This window comes from Nerophis ophidion, linkage group LG26, assembly GCF_033978795.1.
Source record: "Nerophis ophidion isolate RoL-2023_Sa linkage group LG26, RoL_Noph_v1.0, whole genome shotgun sequence".
In the NCBI taxonomy this organism is placed as follows: Eukaryota; Metazoa; Chordata; class Actinopteri; order Syngnathiformes; family Syngnathidae; genus Nerophis; species Nerophis ophidion.
The window spans coordinates 12,977,883-12,998,245 of record NC_084636.1 but is presented as its reverse complement, the minus strand read 5'-3'; the positions used below and the strand labels follow the sequence as shown (position 1 = coordinate 12,998,245).

The following is a 20,363-nucleotide window of genomic DNA, read 5'->3' as shown; positions in this document are numbered from 1 at the left end:
CCCAATCCACGGTAGATAACGATGAAAATATCGAGAAAGGGCTTCCGTCTCTTCTTTCTTTTAGCTGAAAACTGAATACGATTTAGAAACACTCGACTTTTTTGCGGAGCGTCAATGTAAGTTTTATTATTTTTATCAATCGAAACAGGCGTTTCACAAATCATGACCGAATCGAACAAAGTCTTTACGCTAACGTATAAAGCTCCAAATAATGACTAAGACAATGTCTAATAACATGGTAATAACAGTGCGTACGAATGTGTGTGTGTGTGTGTGTGTGTGTGTGTGTGTGTGTGTGTGTGTGTGTGTGTGTGTGTGTGTGTGTGTGTGTGTGTGAAGTGCGTGCGTGTCCACATCTCCACACGTAACATTCCCAGCCATCAATACATCGAAATCTGGAAGTTGTTTCAAACGATCGTAAACATTTAAACTATCAAATATATGGTCACATGCTGCTCAGATGACATTGCTTTCTTAAAAAAAACTGAACCCTCCTCTGTTCCCTGTCAGGTCTTAACTCCACCCTCTTCCTGGTTTAACCACTCCCACCGCAGGTCTTAACTCTGCCCTCTTTCTGTTTAAAACTCCACCCTCTTCCTGGTTTAACCACTCCCACCGCAGGTCTTAACTCCACCCTCTTCCGGGTAAGCCACACCCACTTGACCTTGACATTTGAACCTGACCTTTGACTTTGACCTTTAACCTTGACCCCCTCATAAATCATTAACCTTTGAACTTGACCCCTCATAAATCATTGACCTTTGACCTTGAGGGTCATAAATCATTGTTTTATGGGGGGTCATAAATCACTTTTGACTAAAGGTAGGGACTTAACTTCTCTATTATGGATTGGGCTTTCACAATATCATATTAGACCCGCTCAACATCCATTGCTTTCGGTCCCCGAGGGGGGGGTTTGCCCACATATGCGGTCCTCTCCAAGGTTTCTCATAGTCATCATTGTCACTGTCACCGACGTCCCACTGGGTGGGAGTTTTTCCTTGCCCTTATGTGGGCTCTGTACCGAGGATGTCGTTGGGGTTTGTGCAGACCTTTGAGACACTAGTGATTTAGGGCTGGATAAATAAACATTGATTGATTGAAGGAGGAATATAAAACTGATGTTTTTTAATTTTTTACCTGACCTCCTCCAGGAACTGCAGTCCCGTATAAGGACACTCGCTTGTAATAAAGCAACGTTTTGTTCAGTACAACATCTCCGACGTCTCTTATAAAAGTTAAAAAGTTAAAGTGCCAATGATTGGCACACACACACTAGGTGCGGTGAAATTATGCACTGCATTTGACCCATCTCCACAGGGGAGCAGTGGGCAGCAACGGTGGCCACGCCCGAGAATAATTTGGTGATTTAACCCCCAATTTCAACCCTTGATGGGTGGAAATTGGACCCATTACCAGGGGAGGTAATGGGTCCCATTTCTATAGTCTTTGGTATGACTCACGACCTACCGATCTCAGGGCGGACACTCTAACCACAAGGCCACTTTGATCCAGCTGCACAGCCATGTTGCCATTCTGCCTGGAAGAGGTTGTCAAGACCAGAAATACACATCAATACTGAACAGCCTGCTCTGGTTTTGGTCTCATTTAGCTGCCATTTTTACTGTAGTATTGATATTTGTAAGTTTTCATGCTTCAAAATGCTTAATTTAAGATAAAATTTGTAATACTATCGCAAATATATATGGGCAGTGGATAATACATGTATAAATATACATACTACATGCTGTTATTTATTCGGATAATGTTCAGTTAAGTTTTGTTTTAGTTTATTTTAAACATGCATACGATAGAATGAAATGCATCACACAAACCCAGTTGTTTCATTACAGTACGGCCAAAAAGGATTAGGAAGAAGCAGAGCTTAATCCTACCCCTTTTCATACCATAGCCATGTTATCCAATGTCCTTGTCTTCTGTAACAGAACAGCGAACAAATACCATAGTAAGCATACAAAAATAAATACATAAATAATCTTTGTCTCAATAATAATAAAACAAGGGTTCAATATGTTCATCATAATTCTTGTTCTGTGTTCTTTGTGAACACTTGTAGTTTAAAAAGTCCCTTAAACTGAATCATATCGATGCTTTGTTTCATTTCCATAATGTAATTCCACATACTGATATGCTAAAGGTTTTAAGTGTTGTACTATCATACAAATGTTTTAAATTAGATTTTCCTCTAAGTCTCTTTTGTTGAGAAGAATTGTTGTACATTCTTGGGTAGCAGGTTATAGTTTGCTTTGTACATACTTTTAGCTGTTTGCAAATGCACCAAATCGTTGAATTTCAAAAATTGTGATTTAATAAATAAATATGTACTATATATCCAACATGTTTCGGGCGTCAGGATGCCACCCGAACGCCTCCCTATGGAGGTGTTTCGGGCACGTCCGACCGGTAGGAGGCCACGGAGAAGACCCAAGACACGTTGGAAAGACTATGTCTTCCGGCTGGCCTGGGAACGCCTCGGGATACGTCAAGGTGATTTAGTGGCCATTTAAAAAGTACCACTGATAGTCACACACACACTAGTGGAGTGGATGTACCAGCAAATTGAGGGTTCCAGGTTCGATACCTGCTTCCACCATCATAATCACTACCGCTGCGTCCTAATCACTACCGCTGTGTCACTTTACCCACCTGCTCTCAGTGCCACACACCCCCAATTCCAACCCTTGATCCTGAGTGCCAAGCAGGGAGGTAATGGGTCCCATTTTTATAGTCTTTGGTCTAACTCGGCCGGGGTTTGAACTCACGACTTACCAATCTCAGGGCGGACACTCTAACCCAGGGGTGTCCAAAGTGCGGCCCGCAGGTAATTTTTTAACGGCTCCTCGGCACATTTTAAAAATACGATTGAAAAAATACGATTGAAAACATTTTCAAACGTAAAAATTAGGGCCAAATGGGTGAAATGTAACAAGAAAATGTTGCAATGTTTACACTAATAACACAAAGCTGCCATGCAGGTTGTTTCTTTCTTTGAAAAATAATAATGAATCAAAATCAATGTCATTATGAATTATTGACCTATTCAAGGCTCCAATTACGTCACGTAAAATTTTCCACTTAAAGATATTTTTGGGGGAAGATGTTGTATATTTTGTGTTTGCCATATAAAATAAATGAGCTGTGTTTTTAAAGAAGGGCCTAAAATGAACAAACAAAAAAACGTAAAAAACAATAAAACTTATAATTGACGGATGGATCTGAATTTGATCTCGAGATTATTGTGTTAAAAGTAAAGAGTAAAAAAATGTATAATTTATTTTTTAACACTTTAATGGGTAGGACCCTTTTGGATCCCCGATAATTTTAGTGTGATTTGTTTTTAAGTGTCATTGCTCAAAAAATAATAATGAAAGAAAATCAATGGTGTTTTGAGTTATTGACCTTTATAATGCTCCAATTATTATATAACCTCAAATTTTCCACTTAAAACAAATATTGGGTGATAGTATTGCATATTTTTTGTTTTTTTCCATCAAAAAACAGGGTTTTCTTTGACAAAAAGAGCATACAACTTAAATCTTTACAATTATTATATTGAGAGATTTACCTACTGTTGATTTGGAGATTTAATACATGAATAATAATAAAACAAAATAATACTGATTAATGAAACATTTTTAATATTTTTTTGACCAAAACCCTTTGGGGTCCCCGGGATTAAGCTTGAGTGGAAACCTAAATGTAAATTGGTTATACGTATATTATATTGGTTTTTAAAATAAAAAAATGTCAAAATGGCCCCCGCTCGCTTTGATTTTTCAGTGTGCGGCCCTAAGTGGAAAAAGTTTGGACACCCCTGCTCTATCCGCAAGGCCTTTATAAATAAATGATAAATGGGTTGTACTTGTATAGCGCTTTTCCACCTTCAAGGTATTCAAAGCGCTTTGACACTACTTCCACATTTACCCATTCACACACACATTCACACACTGATGGAGGGAGCTGCCATGCAAGGCGCCAACCAGCACCCATCAGGAGCAAGGGTGAAGTGTCTTGCTCAGGACACAACGGACGTGACGAGGTTGGTACTAGGTGGGATTTGAACCAGGGCCCCTGAAGTATTGATATTTTTAGGCGTTTTATGCTTCAAAATGCTTAATTTACGGTAAAATTCCTATTACTATGACAAATACATGTGGATGATACATGTATTAATATACATACAACATGCTGTTATTTCTTCGGATAATGTGCCTAATAAAGTGTCCCTTTAAACCAGGGGTCACTAACGCGGTGCCCACTGGCACCAGGTAGCCCGTAAGGACCACATAAGTAGCCCGCTGGCCTGTTCTAAAAATGGCTCAAATAGCAGCACTTACCAGTGAGCTGCCTCTATTTTTTAATTTTTATTTATTTACTAGCAAGCTGGTCTCCCTTTGCTTGACATTTTTCATTCTAAGAGAGACAAAACTCCAATAGAATTTGAAAATCCCAGAAAATATTTTAGAGACATGGTCTTCACTTGTTTAAATACATTCTTTTTTTTTTTTACTTTGCTTCTTATTACTTTCAGAAAGACAATTTTAGAGAAAAAATACAACCTTAAAAACGATTTTAGTATTTTCAAACATATATACCTTTTTACCTTTTAAATTCCTTCCTCTTCTTTCCTGACAATTTAAATCAATGTTCAAGTATTTTTTTTTTTTATTGTAAAGAATAATAAATACATTTTAATTTAATTCTTCATTTTAGCTTCTGTTTTTTCGACGAAGAATATTTGTGAAATATTTATACTTATGATTAAAATTAAAAAAAAATATTCTGGCAAATCTAGAAATTATTTAAAATCAAATTTAAATTTTATTTCAAAGTCTTTTGAATTCATATTAAAATTTTTGCTCTGGAAAATTTAGAAGAAATAATGATTTATCTTTGTTAGAAACAAAGCTTGGTCCAATTTGTTATATTTTCTAATAAAGTGCAGATTGGATTTTAACCTATTTAAAACATGTCATCAAAATTCTAAAATTTATATAATCAGGAAAAACTACTAACGATGTTCCATAAATTATCTTTTACATTTTTTCAAAAAGATTCGAATTAGTTAGTTTTTCTCTTCCTTTCTTTTGGTGAATTTTGAATTTTAAAGAGTTGAAATTGAAGATAAACTATGTTTCAAAATGTAATTTAAATTTTTTTCCTGTTTTCTCCTCTTTTAAACCGTTCAATTAAGTGGTTTTTTTTTCATCATTTATTCTCTACAAAAAACTTTCCGTAAAAGGAAAAAAAATGTACGACGGAATGACGGACAGAAATACCCATTCAAATATATATATATATATATATATATATATATATATATATATATATATACATATATATATACATATATATATACATATATATATACATATATATACTGTATACACACACATATATATATCCATCCATCCATCCATTTTCTACCGCTTATTCCCTTTTGGGGTCGCGGGGGGCGCTGGCGCCTATCTCAGCTACAATCGGGCGGAAGGCGGGGTACACCCTGGACAAGTCGCTACCTCATCGCAGGGCCAACACAGAGATATATATATATATATATATATATATATATATATATATATATATATATATACATATATATGTATATATATATATATATATATACATATATATATATATATTAATATATATATATATATATATATATATATGTATGTATGTATATATTAAAGGTAAATTGAGCAAATTGGCTATTTCTGGCAATTTATTTAAGTGTGTATCAAACTGGTAGCCCTTTGCATTAATCAGTACCCAATAAGTAGCTCTTGGTTTCAAAAAGGTTGGTGACCCATGCTGTAAACAGTTCTGGAACTTCCAAAGTAACCGCTTGCTCTGCTTCTATCGTTATTTGCAATTAAAAAAATTAGTGATTGGCATCCATCCCGTCCAATCAGCGAGGTTTTAACTGACCTACTATGCTGCGTCACAGTCACACTGACCAATCAGAGCAGCCGTCAGTCCCCAATGCGGCAGGAGCACAACTTCCTATGGAGTTCTCTCTCTCTCTCTCTCTCCCCCTCCGTCTGTTAGCGACGTGTTTGTTTGTGTGTGTGTTAAGTTATTTCATTATAAACGGAATGTTATCATGAAGTCGGCTTTTTTCGCTGCTGTCGGCGGTTTGAAGTGACTCGCCGGAGGGTAAAAGTGCTCCATAGTTGGCTTAGAAGAACCAATAATGCCTCTCAGGGTCGGCGGGAGAAACGTGAGCTTCTTTCTTCCGCTCGTCTTGTTTTTTGTGGTTGGAGCCGCTGCCATTCCGGAGGAGCAAAATCCTGTCCAAGAACCGGCCCCGATAGTGGTATGTATAACTATCTTATTATCACACATTTATCGTGTAATTATCGGTGCGAATCGTTTTTGTTTTTTTATCGACGCGTCTTCTTGTAGCATTTAAGCTAGCTGCTACATGCTAACTGAGACGTGTCATCACACGACTTGTTAGCCAAGCGCGTTAAGGCCCTTGGCTAACCTAAGCCGGCTAAGGTTATCCAGGGTGAATCCCACCTAACTTTATCCTTGTCCATACACACAAACACACAATAATCGTTTAAGACCCCTTCCGTCAACCGGCGCAACGCGACCTAATACGCATGCGCGGAAAATCCCCACGTCACAGTCACCTCCAGTGTTGTTTTACGAACAAGTTCTTAAAGGCCTACTGAAATGAGATTTTCTTATTTAAACGGGGATAGCAGGTCCATTCTATGTCATATTTGATAATTTCACGATATTGCCATATTTGGGCTGAAATGATTTAGTAGAGAACATCGACGATAAAGTTAGCAACTTTTGGTCGCCAATAAAAAAAGCCGTGCCTGTACCGGAAGTAGCAGACGATGTGCGCGTGACGTCATGGGTTGTGGAGCTCCTCACATTGTTTACAATCATGGCCACCAGCAGCGAGAGCGATTCAGACCGAGAAAGCGACGATTCCCCCATTAATTTGAGCGAGGATGAAAGATTAGTGGATGAGGATAGTGAGAGTGAAGGACTAGAAAAAAAAGATAGGGCAGTAGGAGCGATTCAGACGTTATTAGACACATTTACTAGGATAATTCTGGAAAATCCCCTATCTGCTTATTGTGTTACTAGTGTTGTAGTGAGATTATACTGTCGTACCTGAAAGTCGGAGGGGTGTGGCCACGGGTTTGGTGACCGCCAGTGTCTCTGAGGGAAGCCACGCAGCTGCCTGTTTGACAGGTGCACGAGGAAGGACGCAAGCTCCGCTCATGTCTCCGGTAAGAGCCGACTTATTACCACAATTTTCTCACCGAAACCTGCCGATTGACATGTGGTCGGTAACCATGTTCGCTTGACCGCTCTGTTCCATAGTAAAGCTTCACCTTCGGGAATGTAAACAAGGAAACACCGGCTGTGTTTATGTTGCTAAAGGCAGCTGCAATACACCGCTTCCCACCTACATCTTTCTTCTTTGACATTTACATTATTAATTAAAGGAATTGCAAAAGATTCAGCAACACAGATATCCATAATACTGTGTAATTATGCGATTAAATCGGACGACTTTTAGCCGTGAGTGGTGCCGGGATAAAATGTCCCCTCCAACCAATAACGTCACAAGCACGCGTCAACATAAGCGTCATCATTCAGCGATGTTTTCAACAGGACACTTCTCGGGAAATTTAAAATTGCAATTTAGTAAACTAAACCGGCTGTATAGGCATGTATTGCAATGTTAAGATTTCATCATTGATATATAAACCATCAGACTGCGTGGTCGGTAGTAGTGGGTTTCAGTAGGCCTTTAAGACCCCCTCCGTCAACCGGCGCAATGCGACCTACTATGCATACGCGGAAAATGCGCACGTCATAGTCACCTCCAGTGTTGTTTTACGTCCAAGTTCTTAAATTAAAATGTAACTTATCTGAACAATATCCAGTGTTGTGGTATTTCAATTAACTGGAATCCAGTGTGCTGTGGGCCCCTATTGTAGTGAAACACACCTGATCCATCATAAATTAATCAAATCTTAAAGGCCTACTGAAACCCACTACTACCAACCATGCAGTCTGTTTATATATCAATGATGAAATTTTAACATTGCAACACATGCCATTACGGCCAGTTTAGTTTACTAAATTGCAAATTTAAATTTCGCGCGGAAGTATCATGCTAAAACGTTGCGGTATGATGACGCGTGCGCGTGACGTCACGCATTGTAAAGGACATTTTTTTCCAGCGCCGTTCTCAGCTATGAGTCGTCTCTTTTCATCGCATAATTCCACAGTATTATGGACATTTGTGTTGCGGAATCCTTTGCAATTTGTTCAATTAATAATGGAGACATCAAAGAAGAACGATGTAGGTGGGAAGCGGTATATTGCAACTGCCTTTAGCAACAAAAACACAGCCTGTGTGAAGGTGAAGCTTTACTATGGAACAGAGCGGTCCAGCGAACATGGTTCCCGACCACATGTCAACAGGCAGGTTTCGGTGAGAAAATTGTGGTAATAAGTCGGCTCTTACCGTAGACATGGGCGGAGCTTGCGTCGTTCCTCGTGTAAAAAGAGGCAGCTGCGACTCTCTTGCCTCCTCCGTGGCTTCCCTCAGAGACACTGGCAGACACAAAAGTACTCACCGCGTCAAAGAAAATTCGACAACAATCAATCTAGGGATGTGGATATCTGGTCAGGACACTCCTCACTCTTTAGCCTTTACCTTCATTGTCCATTCGTCTTTGGGGACTTTATATACTCTGGACCTAGACGTTGAGTCCGCGACATACCTGGCGGACAATAACTGATACAGTCTGCTTTACCAGTCCAAAAGCATTCGTTGTTTTCCGTAGTTAGTCTTCCATCGTCGACTCTGTAATGCAAAGCACTCGCTACCTTTTTTATCACATCCACGGGAGTCCGCCATCTCGTTGACTCTCCTTTGACAAATGGACAAAGTTTTTCGGTAAGTACAATCTTATCTGAGCTTGACATTCAAATGTTCTCTTGCCGTCTGACCGGGACCCGGGGTGGACCGCTTGTCTGTGCATCGGTTGGGGACGTCTCTGAGTTGCTGACCTGTCTCCGCTCGGGATGGTCCCCCTACTGGCCTCATTATGGACTGGACTCTCACTATAATGTTAGATCCACTATGAACTGGACTCTCACAATATTATGCTAGGTCCTTCCATCCATCTTCTTCCGCTTATCCGAGGTCGGGTCGCGGGGGCAACAGCCTAAGCAGGGAAACCCAGACTTCCCTCTCCCTAGCCACTTCGTTTAGCTCTTCCCGGGGGATCCCGAGGCGTTCCCAGGCCAGCCGGGAGATATATATATATATATATATATATATATATATATATATATATATATATATATATATATATATATATATATATATATATATATATATATATATATATATATATATATATATATATATATATATATACACGCACGCACGCACACACACACACACACACACAGTACAGGCCAAGCACACCTGTGAAGTGAAAACCATTTCAGGTGACTACCTCTTTAAGTTCATCGTGAGAATGCCAAGAGTGTGCAAAGCAGTAATCAGAGCAAAGAGTGGCTATTTTGAAGAAACTAAAATATAAAACATGTTTTGAGTTCTTTCACCTTTTTTTTGTTAAGTACATAACGCCACATGTGTTCATACAATGTAAATAGTCTTGAAAATAAAGAACAGTAAGAATCAAAATATAACAGTAAAAATAGGATTATAACAAGAGAAACTAGGAAGTAGTGACCATGTTATGAAAATGTATTGCACTGTTTTTTTGTTTCAATTAATTTAAGTATTGTTATTGTTTTGCCTCCCCTGTCATCCTAGTACCCTCCTGCCCCCCAGAGAGGAGTTGTACAGTCTGACGGCTTGTGGGACAAAGAAGTTTTTTAGTCTTAGTCCTGCACTTGGGATGAAGCAGTCTAACACTGAACAGGCTCCTCTGGCTACTGACAATGGTATACAAAGGGTGACTGGCATCATCCATGATGCTCAGTAGTTTTTCCACAGTCCTCTTCCCTGCCACCGTCACCAGTGAGTCCAGTTTTATTCCGATCGTATCGCCGGCCCGCCTGATCAGTTTCTCCAGTTTGGAGCTGTCCTTCTTAGATGTACTGCCCCCCGAGCACAGTACGATGTAGAACAGAAAACTTGCAACCACAGACTGGTAGTACGTCCACAAGACTTTTTAGCAAATGTTGAAGGAATTTCCACTCTGAACTCAGTTTGTAAACGATCAATGAGTCCATACAAAGCTAAGAGCCGGAGATTGAAGAAATACATGGCGCACTTACCCGTGTAAAAATGTATCCGAGTAGGGGAACCTTAAACGCTGGTTTAGTGTGGCTGAAACAGGGCTTTGGCTAAATTATTCGTTTAGGGGTTATCCAGCTTAGTGTAGACATAGCCTAAATTACATTTTCATTCATCCATGTTCGTAACAAAACAAACTTTCCTTTTTTTCATTATAGAGATGAGTTGACATGGAGGAAAATATTTCTAACTGATACGCTGGAAGCTACTGTCACTTTTGTTGACATCCGTCTTATTCAAATATTTAACAGGATATCCTTGCCATTTTGAAGAAACTAGTGCTAAAAGCAAAACAGTCAAATATCATCATTGTGTCATGCTTGCGCTGCTGTTTATTGCCAAAACGCCATTCAAAATATCAATGACAAAGTTTTTCCTGGTTGGAGGTTTAGCAAACTGAGTTTATACCTTAAATTTTGGATTTATTTGGGGGAAACTAAGGCCATGTCCACACGTACACAGAGAGTTTCAAAAAAACGTATTTGGGGTTAAAACAATCTCCATCCACACAATCGTACTTTGAAAACGGTCTGTCTACACACAAACTCATACAACTGCTGTCATGCACACTTAGCCCAATCAAAAGTCTGAAAAAAGCAGCAATATCTGACTTGGGGGCATTACACCTGCTGTTATGTTTATTTTGATCGACTTTAGATATACAATGACATGTACATTATTTTTAAAACCAGCCTGCACATACACAAAACCCTGGGAATAATATTAAAGAGCGAATGCACACCTATGCTGCTGAAACCCAACAAGTATTAATTAACAATAATTAATCATTACGTGCTCAGCAACATGGTGATGTGCAGTGAAGTGTACATTTGTAAAATCAGCATGCACTAACGAGCTAAGGAAACCATTTTGTATGCTTAAGGTAATCATAAAGCATTTAATCATCGATATAATGATAAAGTATATGTGTAATGAAGTGTATATTGTCTTTAACATCAATACACACTACAAGGAGGATGCTACATTCTTTTTTTAGTTGCTTGGTTGCTTTTTACGCATCCATCTACAAAAATTGAAACAAGACATGTAGGTTAACTTCATAATTTGTCGTTAGATAAGGATTAAAAACATAAGATAATGTTGCACCTTTCTTATGACACCGGGCAAAAAGTCTTGCTTGTCAAAGTTGTCCCATCAGGTGGAAGTTCGACACCGTTCAGCCGGCGGGAGTGTCGCAAAGCCCATTTTGATGCGTCTTTTTATTATTAATGTTGAGCTTACTTAAAAAGTTGTTTTCATATAAGAAATATTTTGATATATATTATATGTGAAATAAACATCCATCCATTTTCTACCCATTATGGGGTCATGGGGGTGCTGGAGCCTATCCCAGCTGCATGTGGGCAGATGGCAGGGTACACTCTGGACAAGTCGCCACCTCATCACAGGGCCAACACAGAGACAGTAAACTCACATTCTCATTAAAAATATTAAATGACACCAAAACGCATTAATTGAATTTGTTTTGCAAAACGGGTAATGAGTGTCGATAAATCACATCGCGCATGCTAAATAAATTGTACTTGTCTCTTAATGAATGTTTTGATTATCCGCATATATTTTGCATAGTAATGAAGACAGAGACGCAAAATGGATTGCACGCCTCATTCTGCTCACTTAACAGACGCAGTCCACTTTGTACACGTTTAGTAGATCAGTTTTGCGTGCGCTATCAGGTCTGCACGTGTTTTAGTACACCAAAACCTTTGGTAAATCAGGCCCTGAGAGTTGAGTTCCAGAGCAGCTGATGTGATTTAGTTCAATCAATTCTGAGTATGTTTACTCTTGAGTTAAGACCACAACAAAAAGTAGTGATCAATGGAGCCCTGAGTACAATTCATCACAGCTATGGATGGGAAATCGATAAGATTTTTCCCCTTTCAAATCTACTGAACAATTCGTTTTTTTGTCGGTTCTTTAATCTATTCTTAGTTTCCCCGGCGATCGAGTTGCTCAACAGGCCTCCATCCGCAACAGTCGAAACATAGGCTTATCAAATAAGCGCGCAGAGTTTCATGTTGCATGAACCAATCAACATGACAGAGACAAGTGGATATTAACGTGGCAGAAAAAATATATATCTGCCAAAAATACAAACTTTGTTTAAATTCCTTGAAAAATAGGATACTTTTTAGGCAGCAGCTCACACATTCTCATACCAAAATTCTCTGCAACTTCTTTAGAAGTACGGTTGAGTGTCCTTACCAATTCAATCATGGTCTGGTATGGAAACTGCACTGCTAAGGACAGGAAGGCACTCCAGCGAGTGATTAAAATTGCTCAGTACATATCAGGAGCAGCCTTCCCCTCACTACAGGACATGTACTCTACCAGGGCCGCCAGGAGAGCACACAACATCATAAATGACAGTACACCCCCCCAGTACAGTCTTTTGAGCCTCTTACCATCAGGCAGACGATACAGGACCCTGAAATCCAGGACTATGAGACTGACTGACAGTTTCTACCCACAGGCTATCAGGCTTGTGAATGCTAGCTACGCCCACCCCTGTCTTACTTTTGTCTTTTGTACAAAATACAGCCACCATGACCACTCCCAAACTGTGAACCATCACTGTAGACACTTTTCACCTCTGTTCACTAAAGACATTTTTAACTGCTGTTGTGACCCAAGGTCACCTCCATATTTATACTGTTGACTGTCAATCAGAATGTGCAATAATGTTATGTTACTTACTTTGCCTTGTATATAACATTTGTATTTTTACTTTTTTTTTTTAGCTAAGTACCGTGTGACTTGTTGAAGGGTGGACTAGCAAAGTAAGATTTTCATTGTACGGGCAAACTGTCTAACTGTGCATATGACAATAAAACAATCTTGAATCTCTTGAATCTTGAATACTTTCTGTAACATGCATGAAAAAATGTCAGACAGCTTGAAAAATGTCTCAAGGAGCCCAGAATTTTTAAAATGAAATGTTTGCAATATTTCAGGGTTGCTCTTGAGGAGACTTAAAAATGTATCCAATTTAGAAACTGCTTTAAAAATGAGTAGATGGCGAGTTTTTGTGATGTTGAGAAATCCCATGATGGTTTTCGGTGCTAATTGAACCACAACATTAGCACAGCATAAAACAGTATGTCACTACTGGTCCAAAGTTTCCTTAAAAAAAAAACTTAAATATACAGCTGTTTACTGATGTATACTATTTATGTTTACCTTACTTTTACTGCAAATGAAAATCAGCTCCAAATATAATATTAAAAAATCACATCGGTCAATCTGTAGTTTTTAAGGACCTATTGCAAAAAAACATGAGTTGAAATAAAAAATCAATCACGTAAAACAGGAACGTCGATGCTCTGTATTTTTGGTCCCCAGTTAAATAAAACGAGCGGCCATAACTGTCCACACCGTGGAATGGTGGCCCAGAGAACACGGAACAAAAAACACTTCCTTGTGTTCTTCCAGAAGGCCTCCAGTTCCCAACATTTGGTCCCGGTGGTGAAAGACGATGACTCCGGCAAAGCAAACCTGGGTTTCATCCACGCCTTCGTGGCCTCCATCTCCGTCATCATCGTGTCAGAGTTGGGAGATAAGACTTTCTTCATCGCCGCCATCATGGCAATGCGCTACAACCGGCTCACCGTGCTGGCAGGCGCCATGCTGGCCCTGGGACTCATGACCTGCCTGTCTGGTGAGTCAAATATAAACTAAAATAGTCTGTTCCAGGGTGAAACTGGCTTTTGAAATGGAAAAAAATACTAATTCCATCCTTCTGGTTTTTGTCCACTCCAGTGTTGTTTGGCTACGCCACCACCATCATCCCTAGGATCTACACCTACTACGTGTCCACCGCCCTGTTCGCCATCTTCGGCGTACGCATGCTGAGGGAGGGGCTCCGCATGAGTCCTGACGAGGGCCAAGAGGAGCTGGAGGAAGTGCAGGCGGAGATCAAGAAGAAGGACGAAGAGGTAGGAGACAAAGCAAAGGTCCTCTTAACGGCCTTTTTAAATGTCCTAATCTTGTCCTCCCAGCTTCAGCGCACCAAGCTCATCAATGGGAATCCAGACGTGGAGGCGGGGGCCGCTGCCACCTCGCCGCCACCGTCCAGGTGGCACAGCGTCATCTCGCCCATCTTCATCCAGGCGCTCACCCTCACCTTCCTGGCGGAGTGGGGGGACCGCTCACAGCTGACCACCATCATCCTGGCCGCCCGAGAGGTGCGTCACATGACCCCATGTTTCATTCTTTGATTCTGTTTGCTTTCAAAGCTTTTAAAATTCCCAACCAGGATCCGTTTGGCGTGGCTGTCGGAGGCACGCTGGGTCACTGCATGTGCACCGGCCTGGCTGTGGTGGGAGGGAGGATGATCGCACAGAAGATATCTGTCAGGACAGGTGAGGCCACCGCATTGCAACACACCATGTCTCCTATACATGTAGAAGCCCAGGCAATATTCAGAAACATTACAGCAGGGGTCACCAACGAGGTGCCCGCGGGCACCAGGTAGCCCGTAAGGACCAGATGAGTCGCCCGCTGGCCTGTTCTAAAAATAGCTCAAATAGCAGCACTTACCAGTGAGCTGCCTCTGTTTTTAAAATTGTATTTATTTACCAGCAAGCTGGTCTCTCTTTGCTCGACATTTTTAATTTTAAGAGAGACAAAACTCAATTAGAATTTGAAAATCCAAGAAAATATTTTAAAGACTTGGTCTTCACTTTTTAAAATAAATGTATTTATTTTTTTACTTTGCTTCTTATAACTTTCAGAAAGACGATTTTAGAGAAAAACTACAACATTAAAAATTATTTTTAAACTCATATACCTTTTTTACCTTTTAAATTCCTTCCTCTTCTTTCCTGTCAATTTAAATCAATGTTCAAGTAAAGTAATTTTTTTTATTGTAAAGAATAATAAATACATTTTAATTTAATTCTTCATTTTAACTTCTGTTTTTTTGACAAAGAATATTTGTGAAATATTTTTTCAAACTAATTATGATTAAAATTCCCCCCAAAATATTCCGGCAAATCTAGAAAATCTTTAGAATCAAATTTAAATCTTATTTCAAAGTCTTTTGAATTTCTTAAAAAATATTTGTTTTTTAGAAAATCTAGAAGAAATAATGATTTGTCTTTGTTAGAAATATAGCTTGGTCCCATTTGTTATATATTGTAACAAAGTGCAGATTGGATTTCAACCTATTTAAAACATGTCATCAAAATTCTAAAATTAATCTTAATCAGGAAAAATTACTAATGACGTTCCATAAATTCTTTTTTTGATTTTTTCAAAAAGATTCGAATTAGCTAGTTTTTCTCTTATTTTTTCGGTAAAATTTTGAATTTTTAAGAGTCGCAATTGAAGATAAACTATGTTTCAAAATTTAATTTAATTTTAATTTTTTTTTCTTTTTTTCCTCTTTTAAAACATTCAATTAAGTGTTTTTTCATCATTTATTCTCTACAAAAAATCTTCAGTAAAAGGAAAAAAAATGTACGACGAATGACGGACAGAAATACCCATTTTTTTAATATATATATGTATAGATTTATTTATTAAAGATAAATTGAGCAAATTGGCTATTTCTGGCAATTTATTTAAGTGTGTATCAAACTGGTAGCCCTACGCATTAATCAGTACCCAAGAAGTAGCTCTTGGTTTCAAAAAGGTTGGTGACCCCTGCATTACAGCATTTAAAAACACTTTGTTTTAACCAGAATTGTTTTTAAAACCTACGTTAAACCTGAAATGTTATTGGACTTTATTGGGAAAATAGACCACATTAAAAGAGAATTTTAGGAGTGTTTTAAAAAAGAGGTGAACCAAAAACTAACATATTGATGCAGGTAATCAAATTAACAATTAAATGCCCGTTAAGCCAGAAAATAAGATTTATTGAATCAATTAGAGATTATAATTCATCAACCAGTAATTAAAGGCCTACTGAAAGCCACTACTACCGACCACGCAGTCTGATAGTTTATATATCAACGATGAAATCTTAATATTGAAACACATGCCAATTTTAAATTTCCCGCGAGGTATCCTGTTGAAAACGTCGCGGAATGATGACGCGTATGATGACGCGTGCGCGTGACGTCTCGGGTTGTAGCAGACATTTTTTTCCAGCCTGATCCAACCTATAAGTAGTCTGCTTTAATCGCATAATTCCACAGCATTCTGGACATCTGTGTTGCTGAATCTTTTGCAATTTGTTGAATTAATAATGGAGAACTAGAAGTAGAAAGATGTAGGTGGAAAGCGGTGGACTGCAGCTGCCTTAGCATTACAAACACAGCCGGTGTTTCCTTGTTTTAAAATTCCCAAAGGTGAAGCTTTACTATGGATCAGAACGGTCAAGCGAACATGGATCCCGACCACAGGTCAACCGGCAGGTTTCGGTGAGAAAATTGTGGTAATAAGTCGGCTCTTAACGTAGACATCAGCGGAGTTTGCGTCCTGCTGCAGCTGCGTGTCTTCCCTCAGGGACACTGGCGGTCACCACACCCATGGCCACACCCCTCCAACTTTCAGGTACCATATAATCTCACTAAAACACTAGTAACAAAATAGGCAGATAAGGGATTTTCCAGAATGATCCTAGCAAATGTGTCTAATAACATCTGAATCGCTTTCACTGCCCTCACCTTTTTTATTTCTAGTCCTTCACTCTCATTATCCTCATCCACAAATCTTTCATCCTCGCTCAAATTAATGGGGAAATTGTCGCTTTCTCGGTCCGAATCGCTCTAGCTGCTGGTGGCCATGATTGTAAACAATGTGAGGATGTGAGGAGCTTTACAACCCATGACGTCACGCGCACATCATCTGCTACTTCCGTTACAGGCAAGGCTTTTTTATTAGCGACCAAAAGTTGTGAACTTTATCGTCGATGTTCTTAACTAAATCCTTTCAGCAAAAATATGGCAATATCGCGAAATTATCAAATATGACACATAGAATGGACCTGCTATCCCCGTTTAAACAAGAAAATCTCATTTCAGTAGGCCTTTAAACAGTGAACAATTTAATTAACCTAATTTATTGAATTCTCCATCCATCCATCTTCTTCCGCTTATCTGAGGTCGGTTCGCGGGGGCAGCAGCCTAAGCAGGGAAGCCCGGACTTCCCTCTCCCCAGCCACTTCGTCTAGCTCTTCCCGGGGGATCCCGAGGCGTTCCCAAGCCAGCTGGGAGACATAGTCTTCCCAACGTATCCTGGGTCTTCCCCGTGGCCTCCTACCGGTCGGACGTGCCCTAAACACCTCTCTAGGGAGGCGTTCCGGTGGCATCCCGACCAGATGCCCGAACCACCTCATCTGGCTCCTCTCAATGTGGAGGAGCAGCGGCTTTACTTTGAGCTCCAACCAGATGACAGAGCATCTCACCCTATCTCTAAGGGAGAGCCCCGCCACCCGGCGGAGGAAACTCATTTTGGCCGCTTGTACCCGTGATCTTGTCCTTTCGGTCATAACCCAAAGCTCATGACCATAGGTGAGGATGGGAACGTAGATCGACCTGTAAATTTGAGAGCTTTGCCTTCCGGCTCAGCTCCTTCTTCACCACAACAGATCTGAAGACGCCGTACCGATCCACTCTTCCCTCACTTGTGAACAAGACTCCGAGATACTTGAACTCCTCCAGTTAAGGCAGGGATTCATGAAATAATTTCATTTAATAATAACCTACCTTAAACCAAACGTGTTTTTATTTGGAAAAAAAAAACAATTAAAAAAATGTATATTTTAAAAGCCTACATTAAACCAGAAATTTATCAGTTTTAGATAGGGGTGTGAAAAAAGAATTGCTCTTTTTTGTATTTTAACGCTTTGACACGTTGTGTTTATTGCCAGCCATCTTGGATCACATACATGCACTACAGCATTCATACTTCTATTTATTTACCAAAACACTGCTATTGTTTTGTCTTAAAATTATGCTGCAAAACATAAGCAGACAATTTTTTTTCTATCGTATTGTGAAGTACCGTGTGATTTTAATTTGTTGTAATTAATAGAAGTAAAAATAATAGCCCACAAAAAAACTACGATTTTTGGGGGTATTTAAAATTACTTTAAACTACAATAAACCAGATATTTTAATTTTAACTTAACAAAAAAAAAAGATTAATTCATTGTTGGTATTTTTAAAAGCTGACATTTAACTTTTTTTTTTTTACTTTTTTATTAGGTTGAAAAAATAAAACCACATATTAAAATAGAAATGACATTTATTCAATAATATTCAAGTTAAATCTAATTAATTAAATGTAAGTAAATATTTTAAAAAAAGAGCATGTTTTTTAAACTATATTCAATACCATTAAATTACATTACTATTTATTTTAATTTGATTTGAAAAATACCCAATTCTCCAAAGATTATTTAATTTAATTTTCATCAACATGATAATATGCTCCACCGCTTAGTTATTAACCGAACACATCCAACACACATGAAACTTGGAAACAAATTATACCAGAATGTAACCCGTCTTGTTGTCTTTTCCTGACACAGTCACAATCATCGGAGGGATCATGTTCTTGGCCTTCGCCTTCTCCGCCCTTTTCATCAAACCAGAGGGAGGACTGTGAGAGCCGGCGTCCTGAAAAGACTCTTTAGCGTGTACATAATTGTCCATAGTTTGCATTCGTCGCTGTCGAGAGATTATCAACTGCTGTGGACTGCAGTGTGGAGACTGCGGCCTCTTGGAGCTCAAAGAATCATGGGAAATGTAGTGTTGAGATACAACCAGAAAGGTACTTTGTTTGTTTTGTTACTGAGTGCTTTTTCCACATGTTAGACACAGTCCTTATTTTTCTTCATTTTAAACATGCTTGGCTTTTTCGGTGATCTATTAATTCATTCATCAAAGTCAAATTATAAATAATGTCTGTTATTTTATGCTTTTTTTTGGAAACAGAACAGTAAGTTGATATTTCTGCATTGTTTTGCTAACTTACTGTAGTGTACATAAAGCTCACCTCACTCCAGTTTTAATTTAAAAAATGATCTATTTATTCAGTGTCATTGAAGTTTGGAAAGTGGAGGTTGAAAGAGATCATAAGGAAATATTTTTCTAAAGGTTGGAGATGGTGCGCACAATTAAAAAAAAACTTCAATCCTGCAATAAAAAAAATCATTGACCTTTAAGTGGAATTGCTTAATAAAATGTTTCCTGTCTTTTACATTTCATTAATTGTAAGGTATCAAGTTCATTTATTAAAACATTAGTTTATATCACCCCAAAATATTTGTTTAAATATTGATATAAAAATGACGATCAAATCACTAAAATTCCCAAATCACTTGTTTTTCTTATTACTATTAAAACACTTCAAAATATTACTGTACTTTGTTGACGTTTACACACTGTAGAACTTTAACCATATGTGAACACCAGATGGCAGCAGTGAGTTAGACCAGAAATACCGAAGGCAACTGAATGAATTACGTATGATATCTGTGTTGGCCCTGCGATGAGGTGGCGACTTGTCCAGGGTGTAAACTGCCTTCCGCCCGATTGTAGCTGAGATAGGCACTAGCGACCCCAAAGGGAATAAGCGGTAGGAAATGGATGGATGGATGAATTACATAAAACGGTAAATAGTATTATTTCATTGTATATATATATATATATATATATCTGAATTTAAATAACATTTATCATTAAATTTCATTTAATGTATTTTCCGGGCTCAGGTTGTTTCTGTGTGGAGTTTGCGTGTTCTCCCTGTGTTCCGGGTACTCTGGCTTCCTCCCACCTCCAAAACATGCACCTGCAGATAGGTTGATTGGCAACACTAAATTGGCTCTAGTGTCTGAATGTTGTCTATCTGTGTTGGCCCTGCGATGAGGGCTACTTGTCCTGGGTGTACACCGCCTTCCGCCTGAATGCAGCTGATATAGGCTTCAGCAGGGGTCACCAACCTTTTTGAAACCAAGAGCTACTTCTTGGGTACTGATTAATGTGAAGGGCTACCAGTTTGATACACACTTAAATAAATTGTCAGAAATAGCCGATTTGCTCAATTC

The 20,363-nt window shown here is 38.9% G+C and overlaps 2 protein-coding genes across 3 annotated transcripts in view; one reads left to right on the top strand and one right to left on the bottom strand.

Annotated features, from left to right (window-relative positions):
* The window catches only part of clocka (clock circadian regulator a), an 88,630-nt gene that overhangs the window by 16,098 nt on the left and 52,169 nt on the right, over nucleotides 1-20,363 (bottom strand). The window lies entirely within an intron of this gene.
* On the top strand, nucleotides 5,998-19,523 carry tmem165 (transmembrane protein 165). 2 transcript variants are annotated; one of them, XM_061888889.1, is made up of 6 exons: nucleotides 5,998-6,340; nucleotides 13,796-14,021; nucleotides 14,123-14,298; nucleotides 14,362-14,547; nucleotides 14,599-14,724; nucleotides 18,846-19,523. In XM_061888889.1, the coding sequence occupies exons 1-5, from the start codon at nucleotides 6,218-6,220 to the stop codon at nucleotides 14,695-14,697; spliced, it is 810 nt and encodes a 269-aa protein (XP_061744873.1). In that variant the 5' UTR covers nucleotides 5,998-6,217; the 3' UTR covers nucleotides 14,698-14,724; nucleotides 18,846-19,523. The 2 variants fall into 2 exon arrangements, with proteins under 2 accessions (XP_061744873.1, XP_061744872.1); XM_061888888.1 differs by having other exon boundaries at nucleotides 6,000-6,340; nucleotides 14,619-14,724.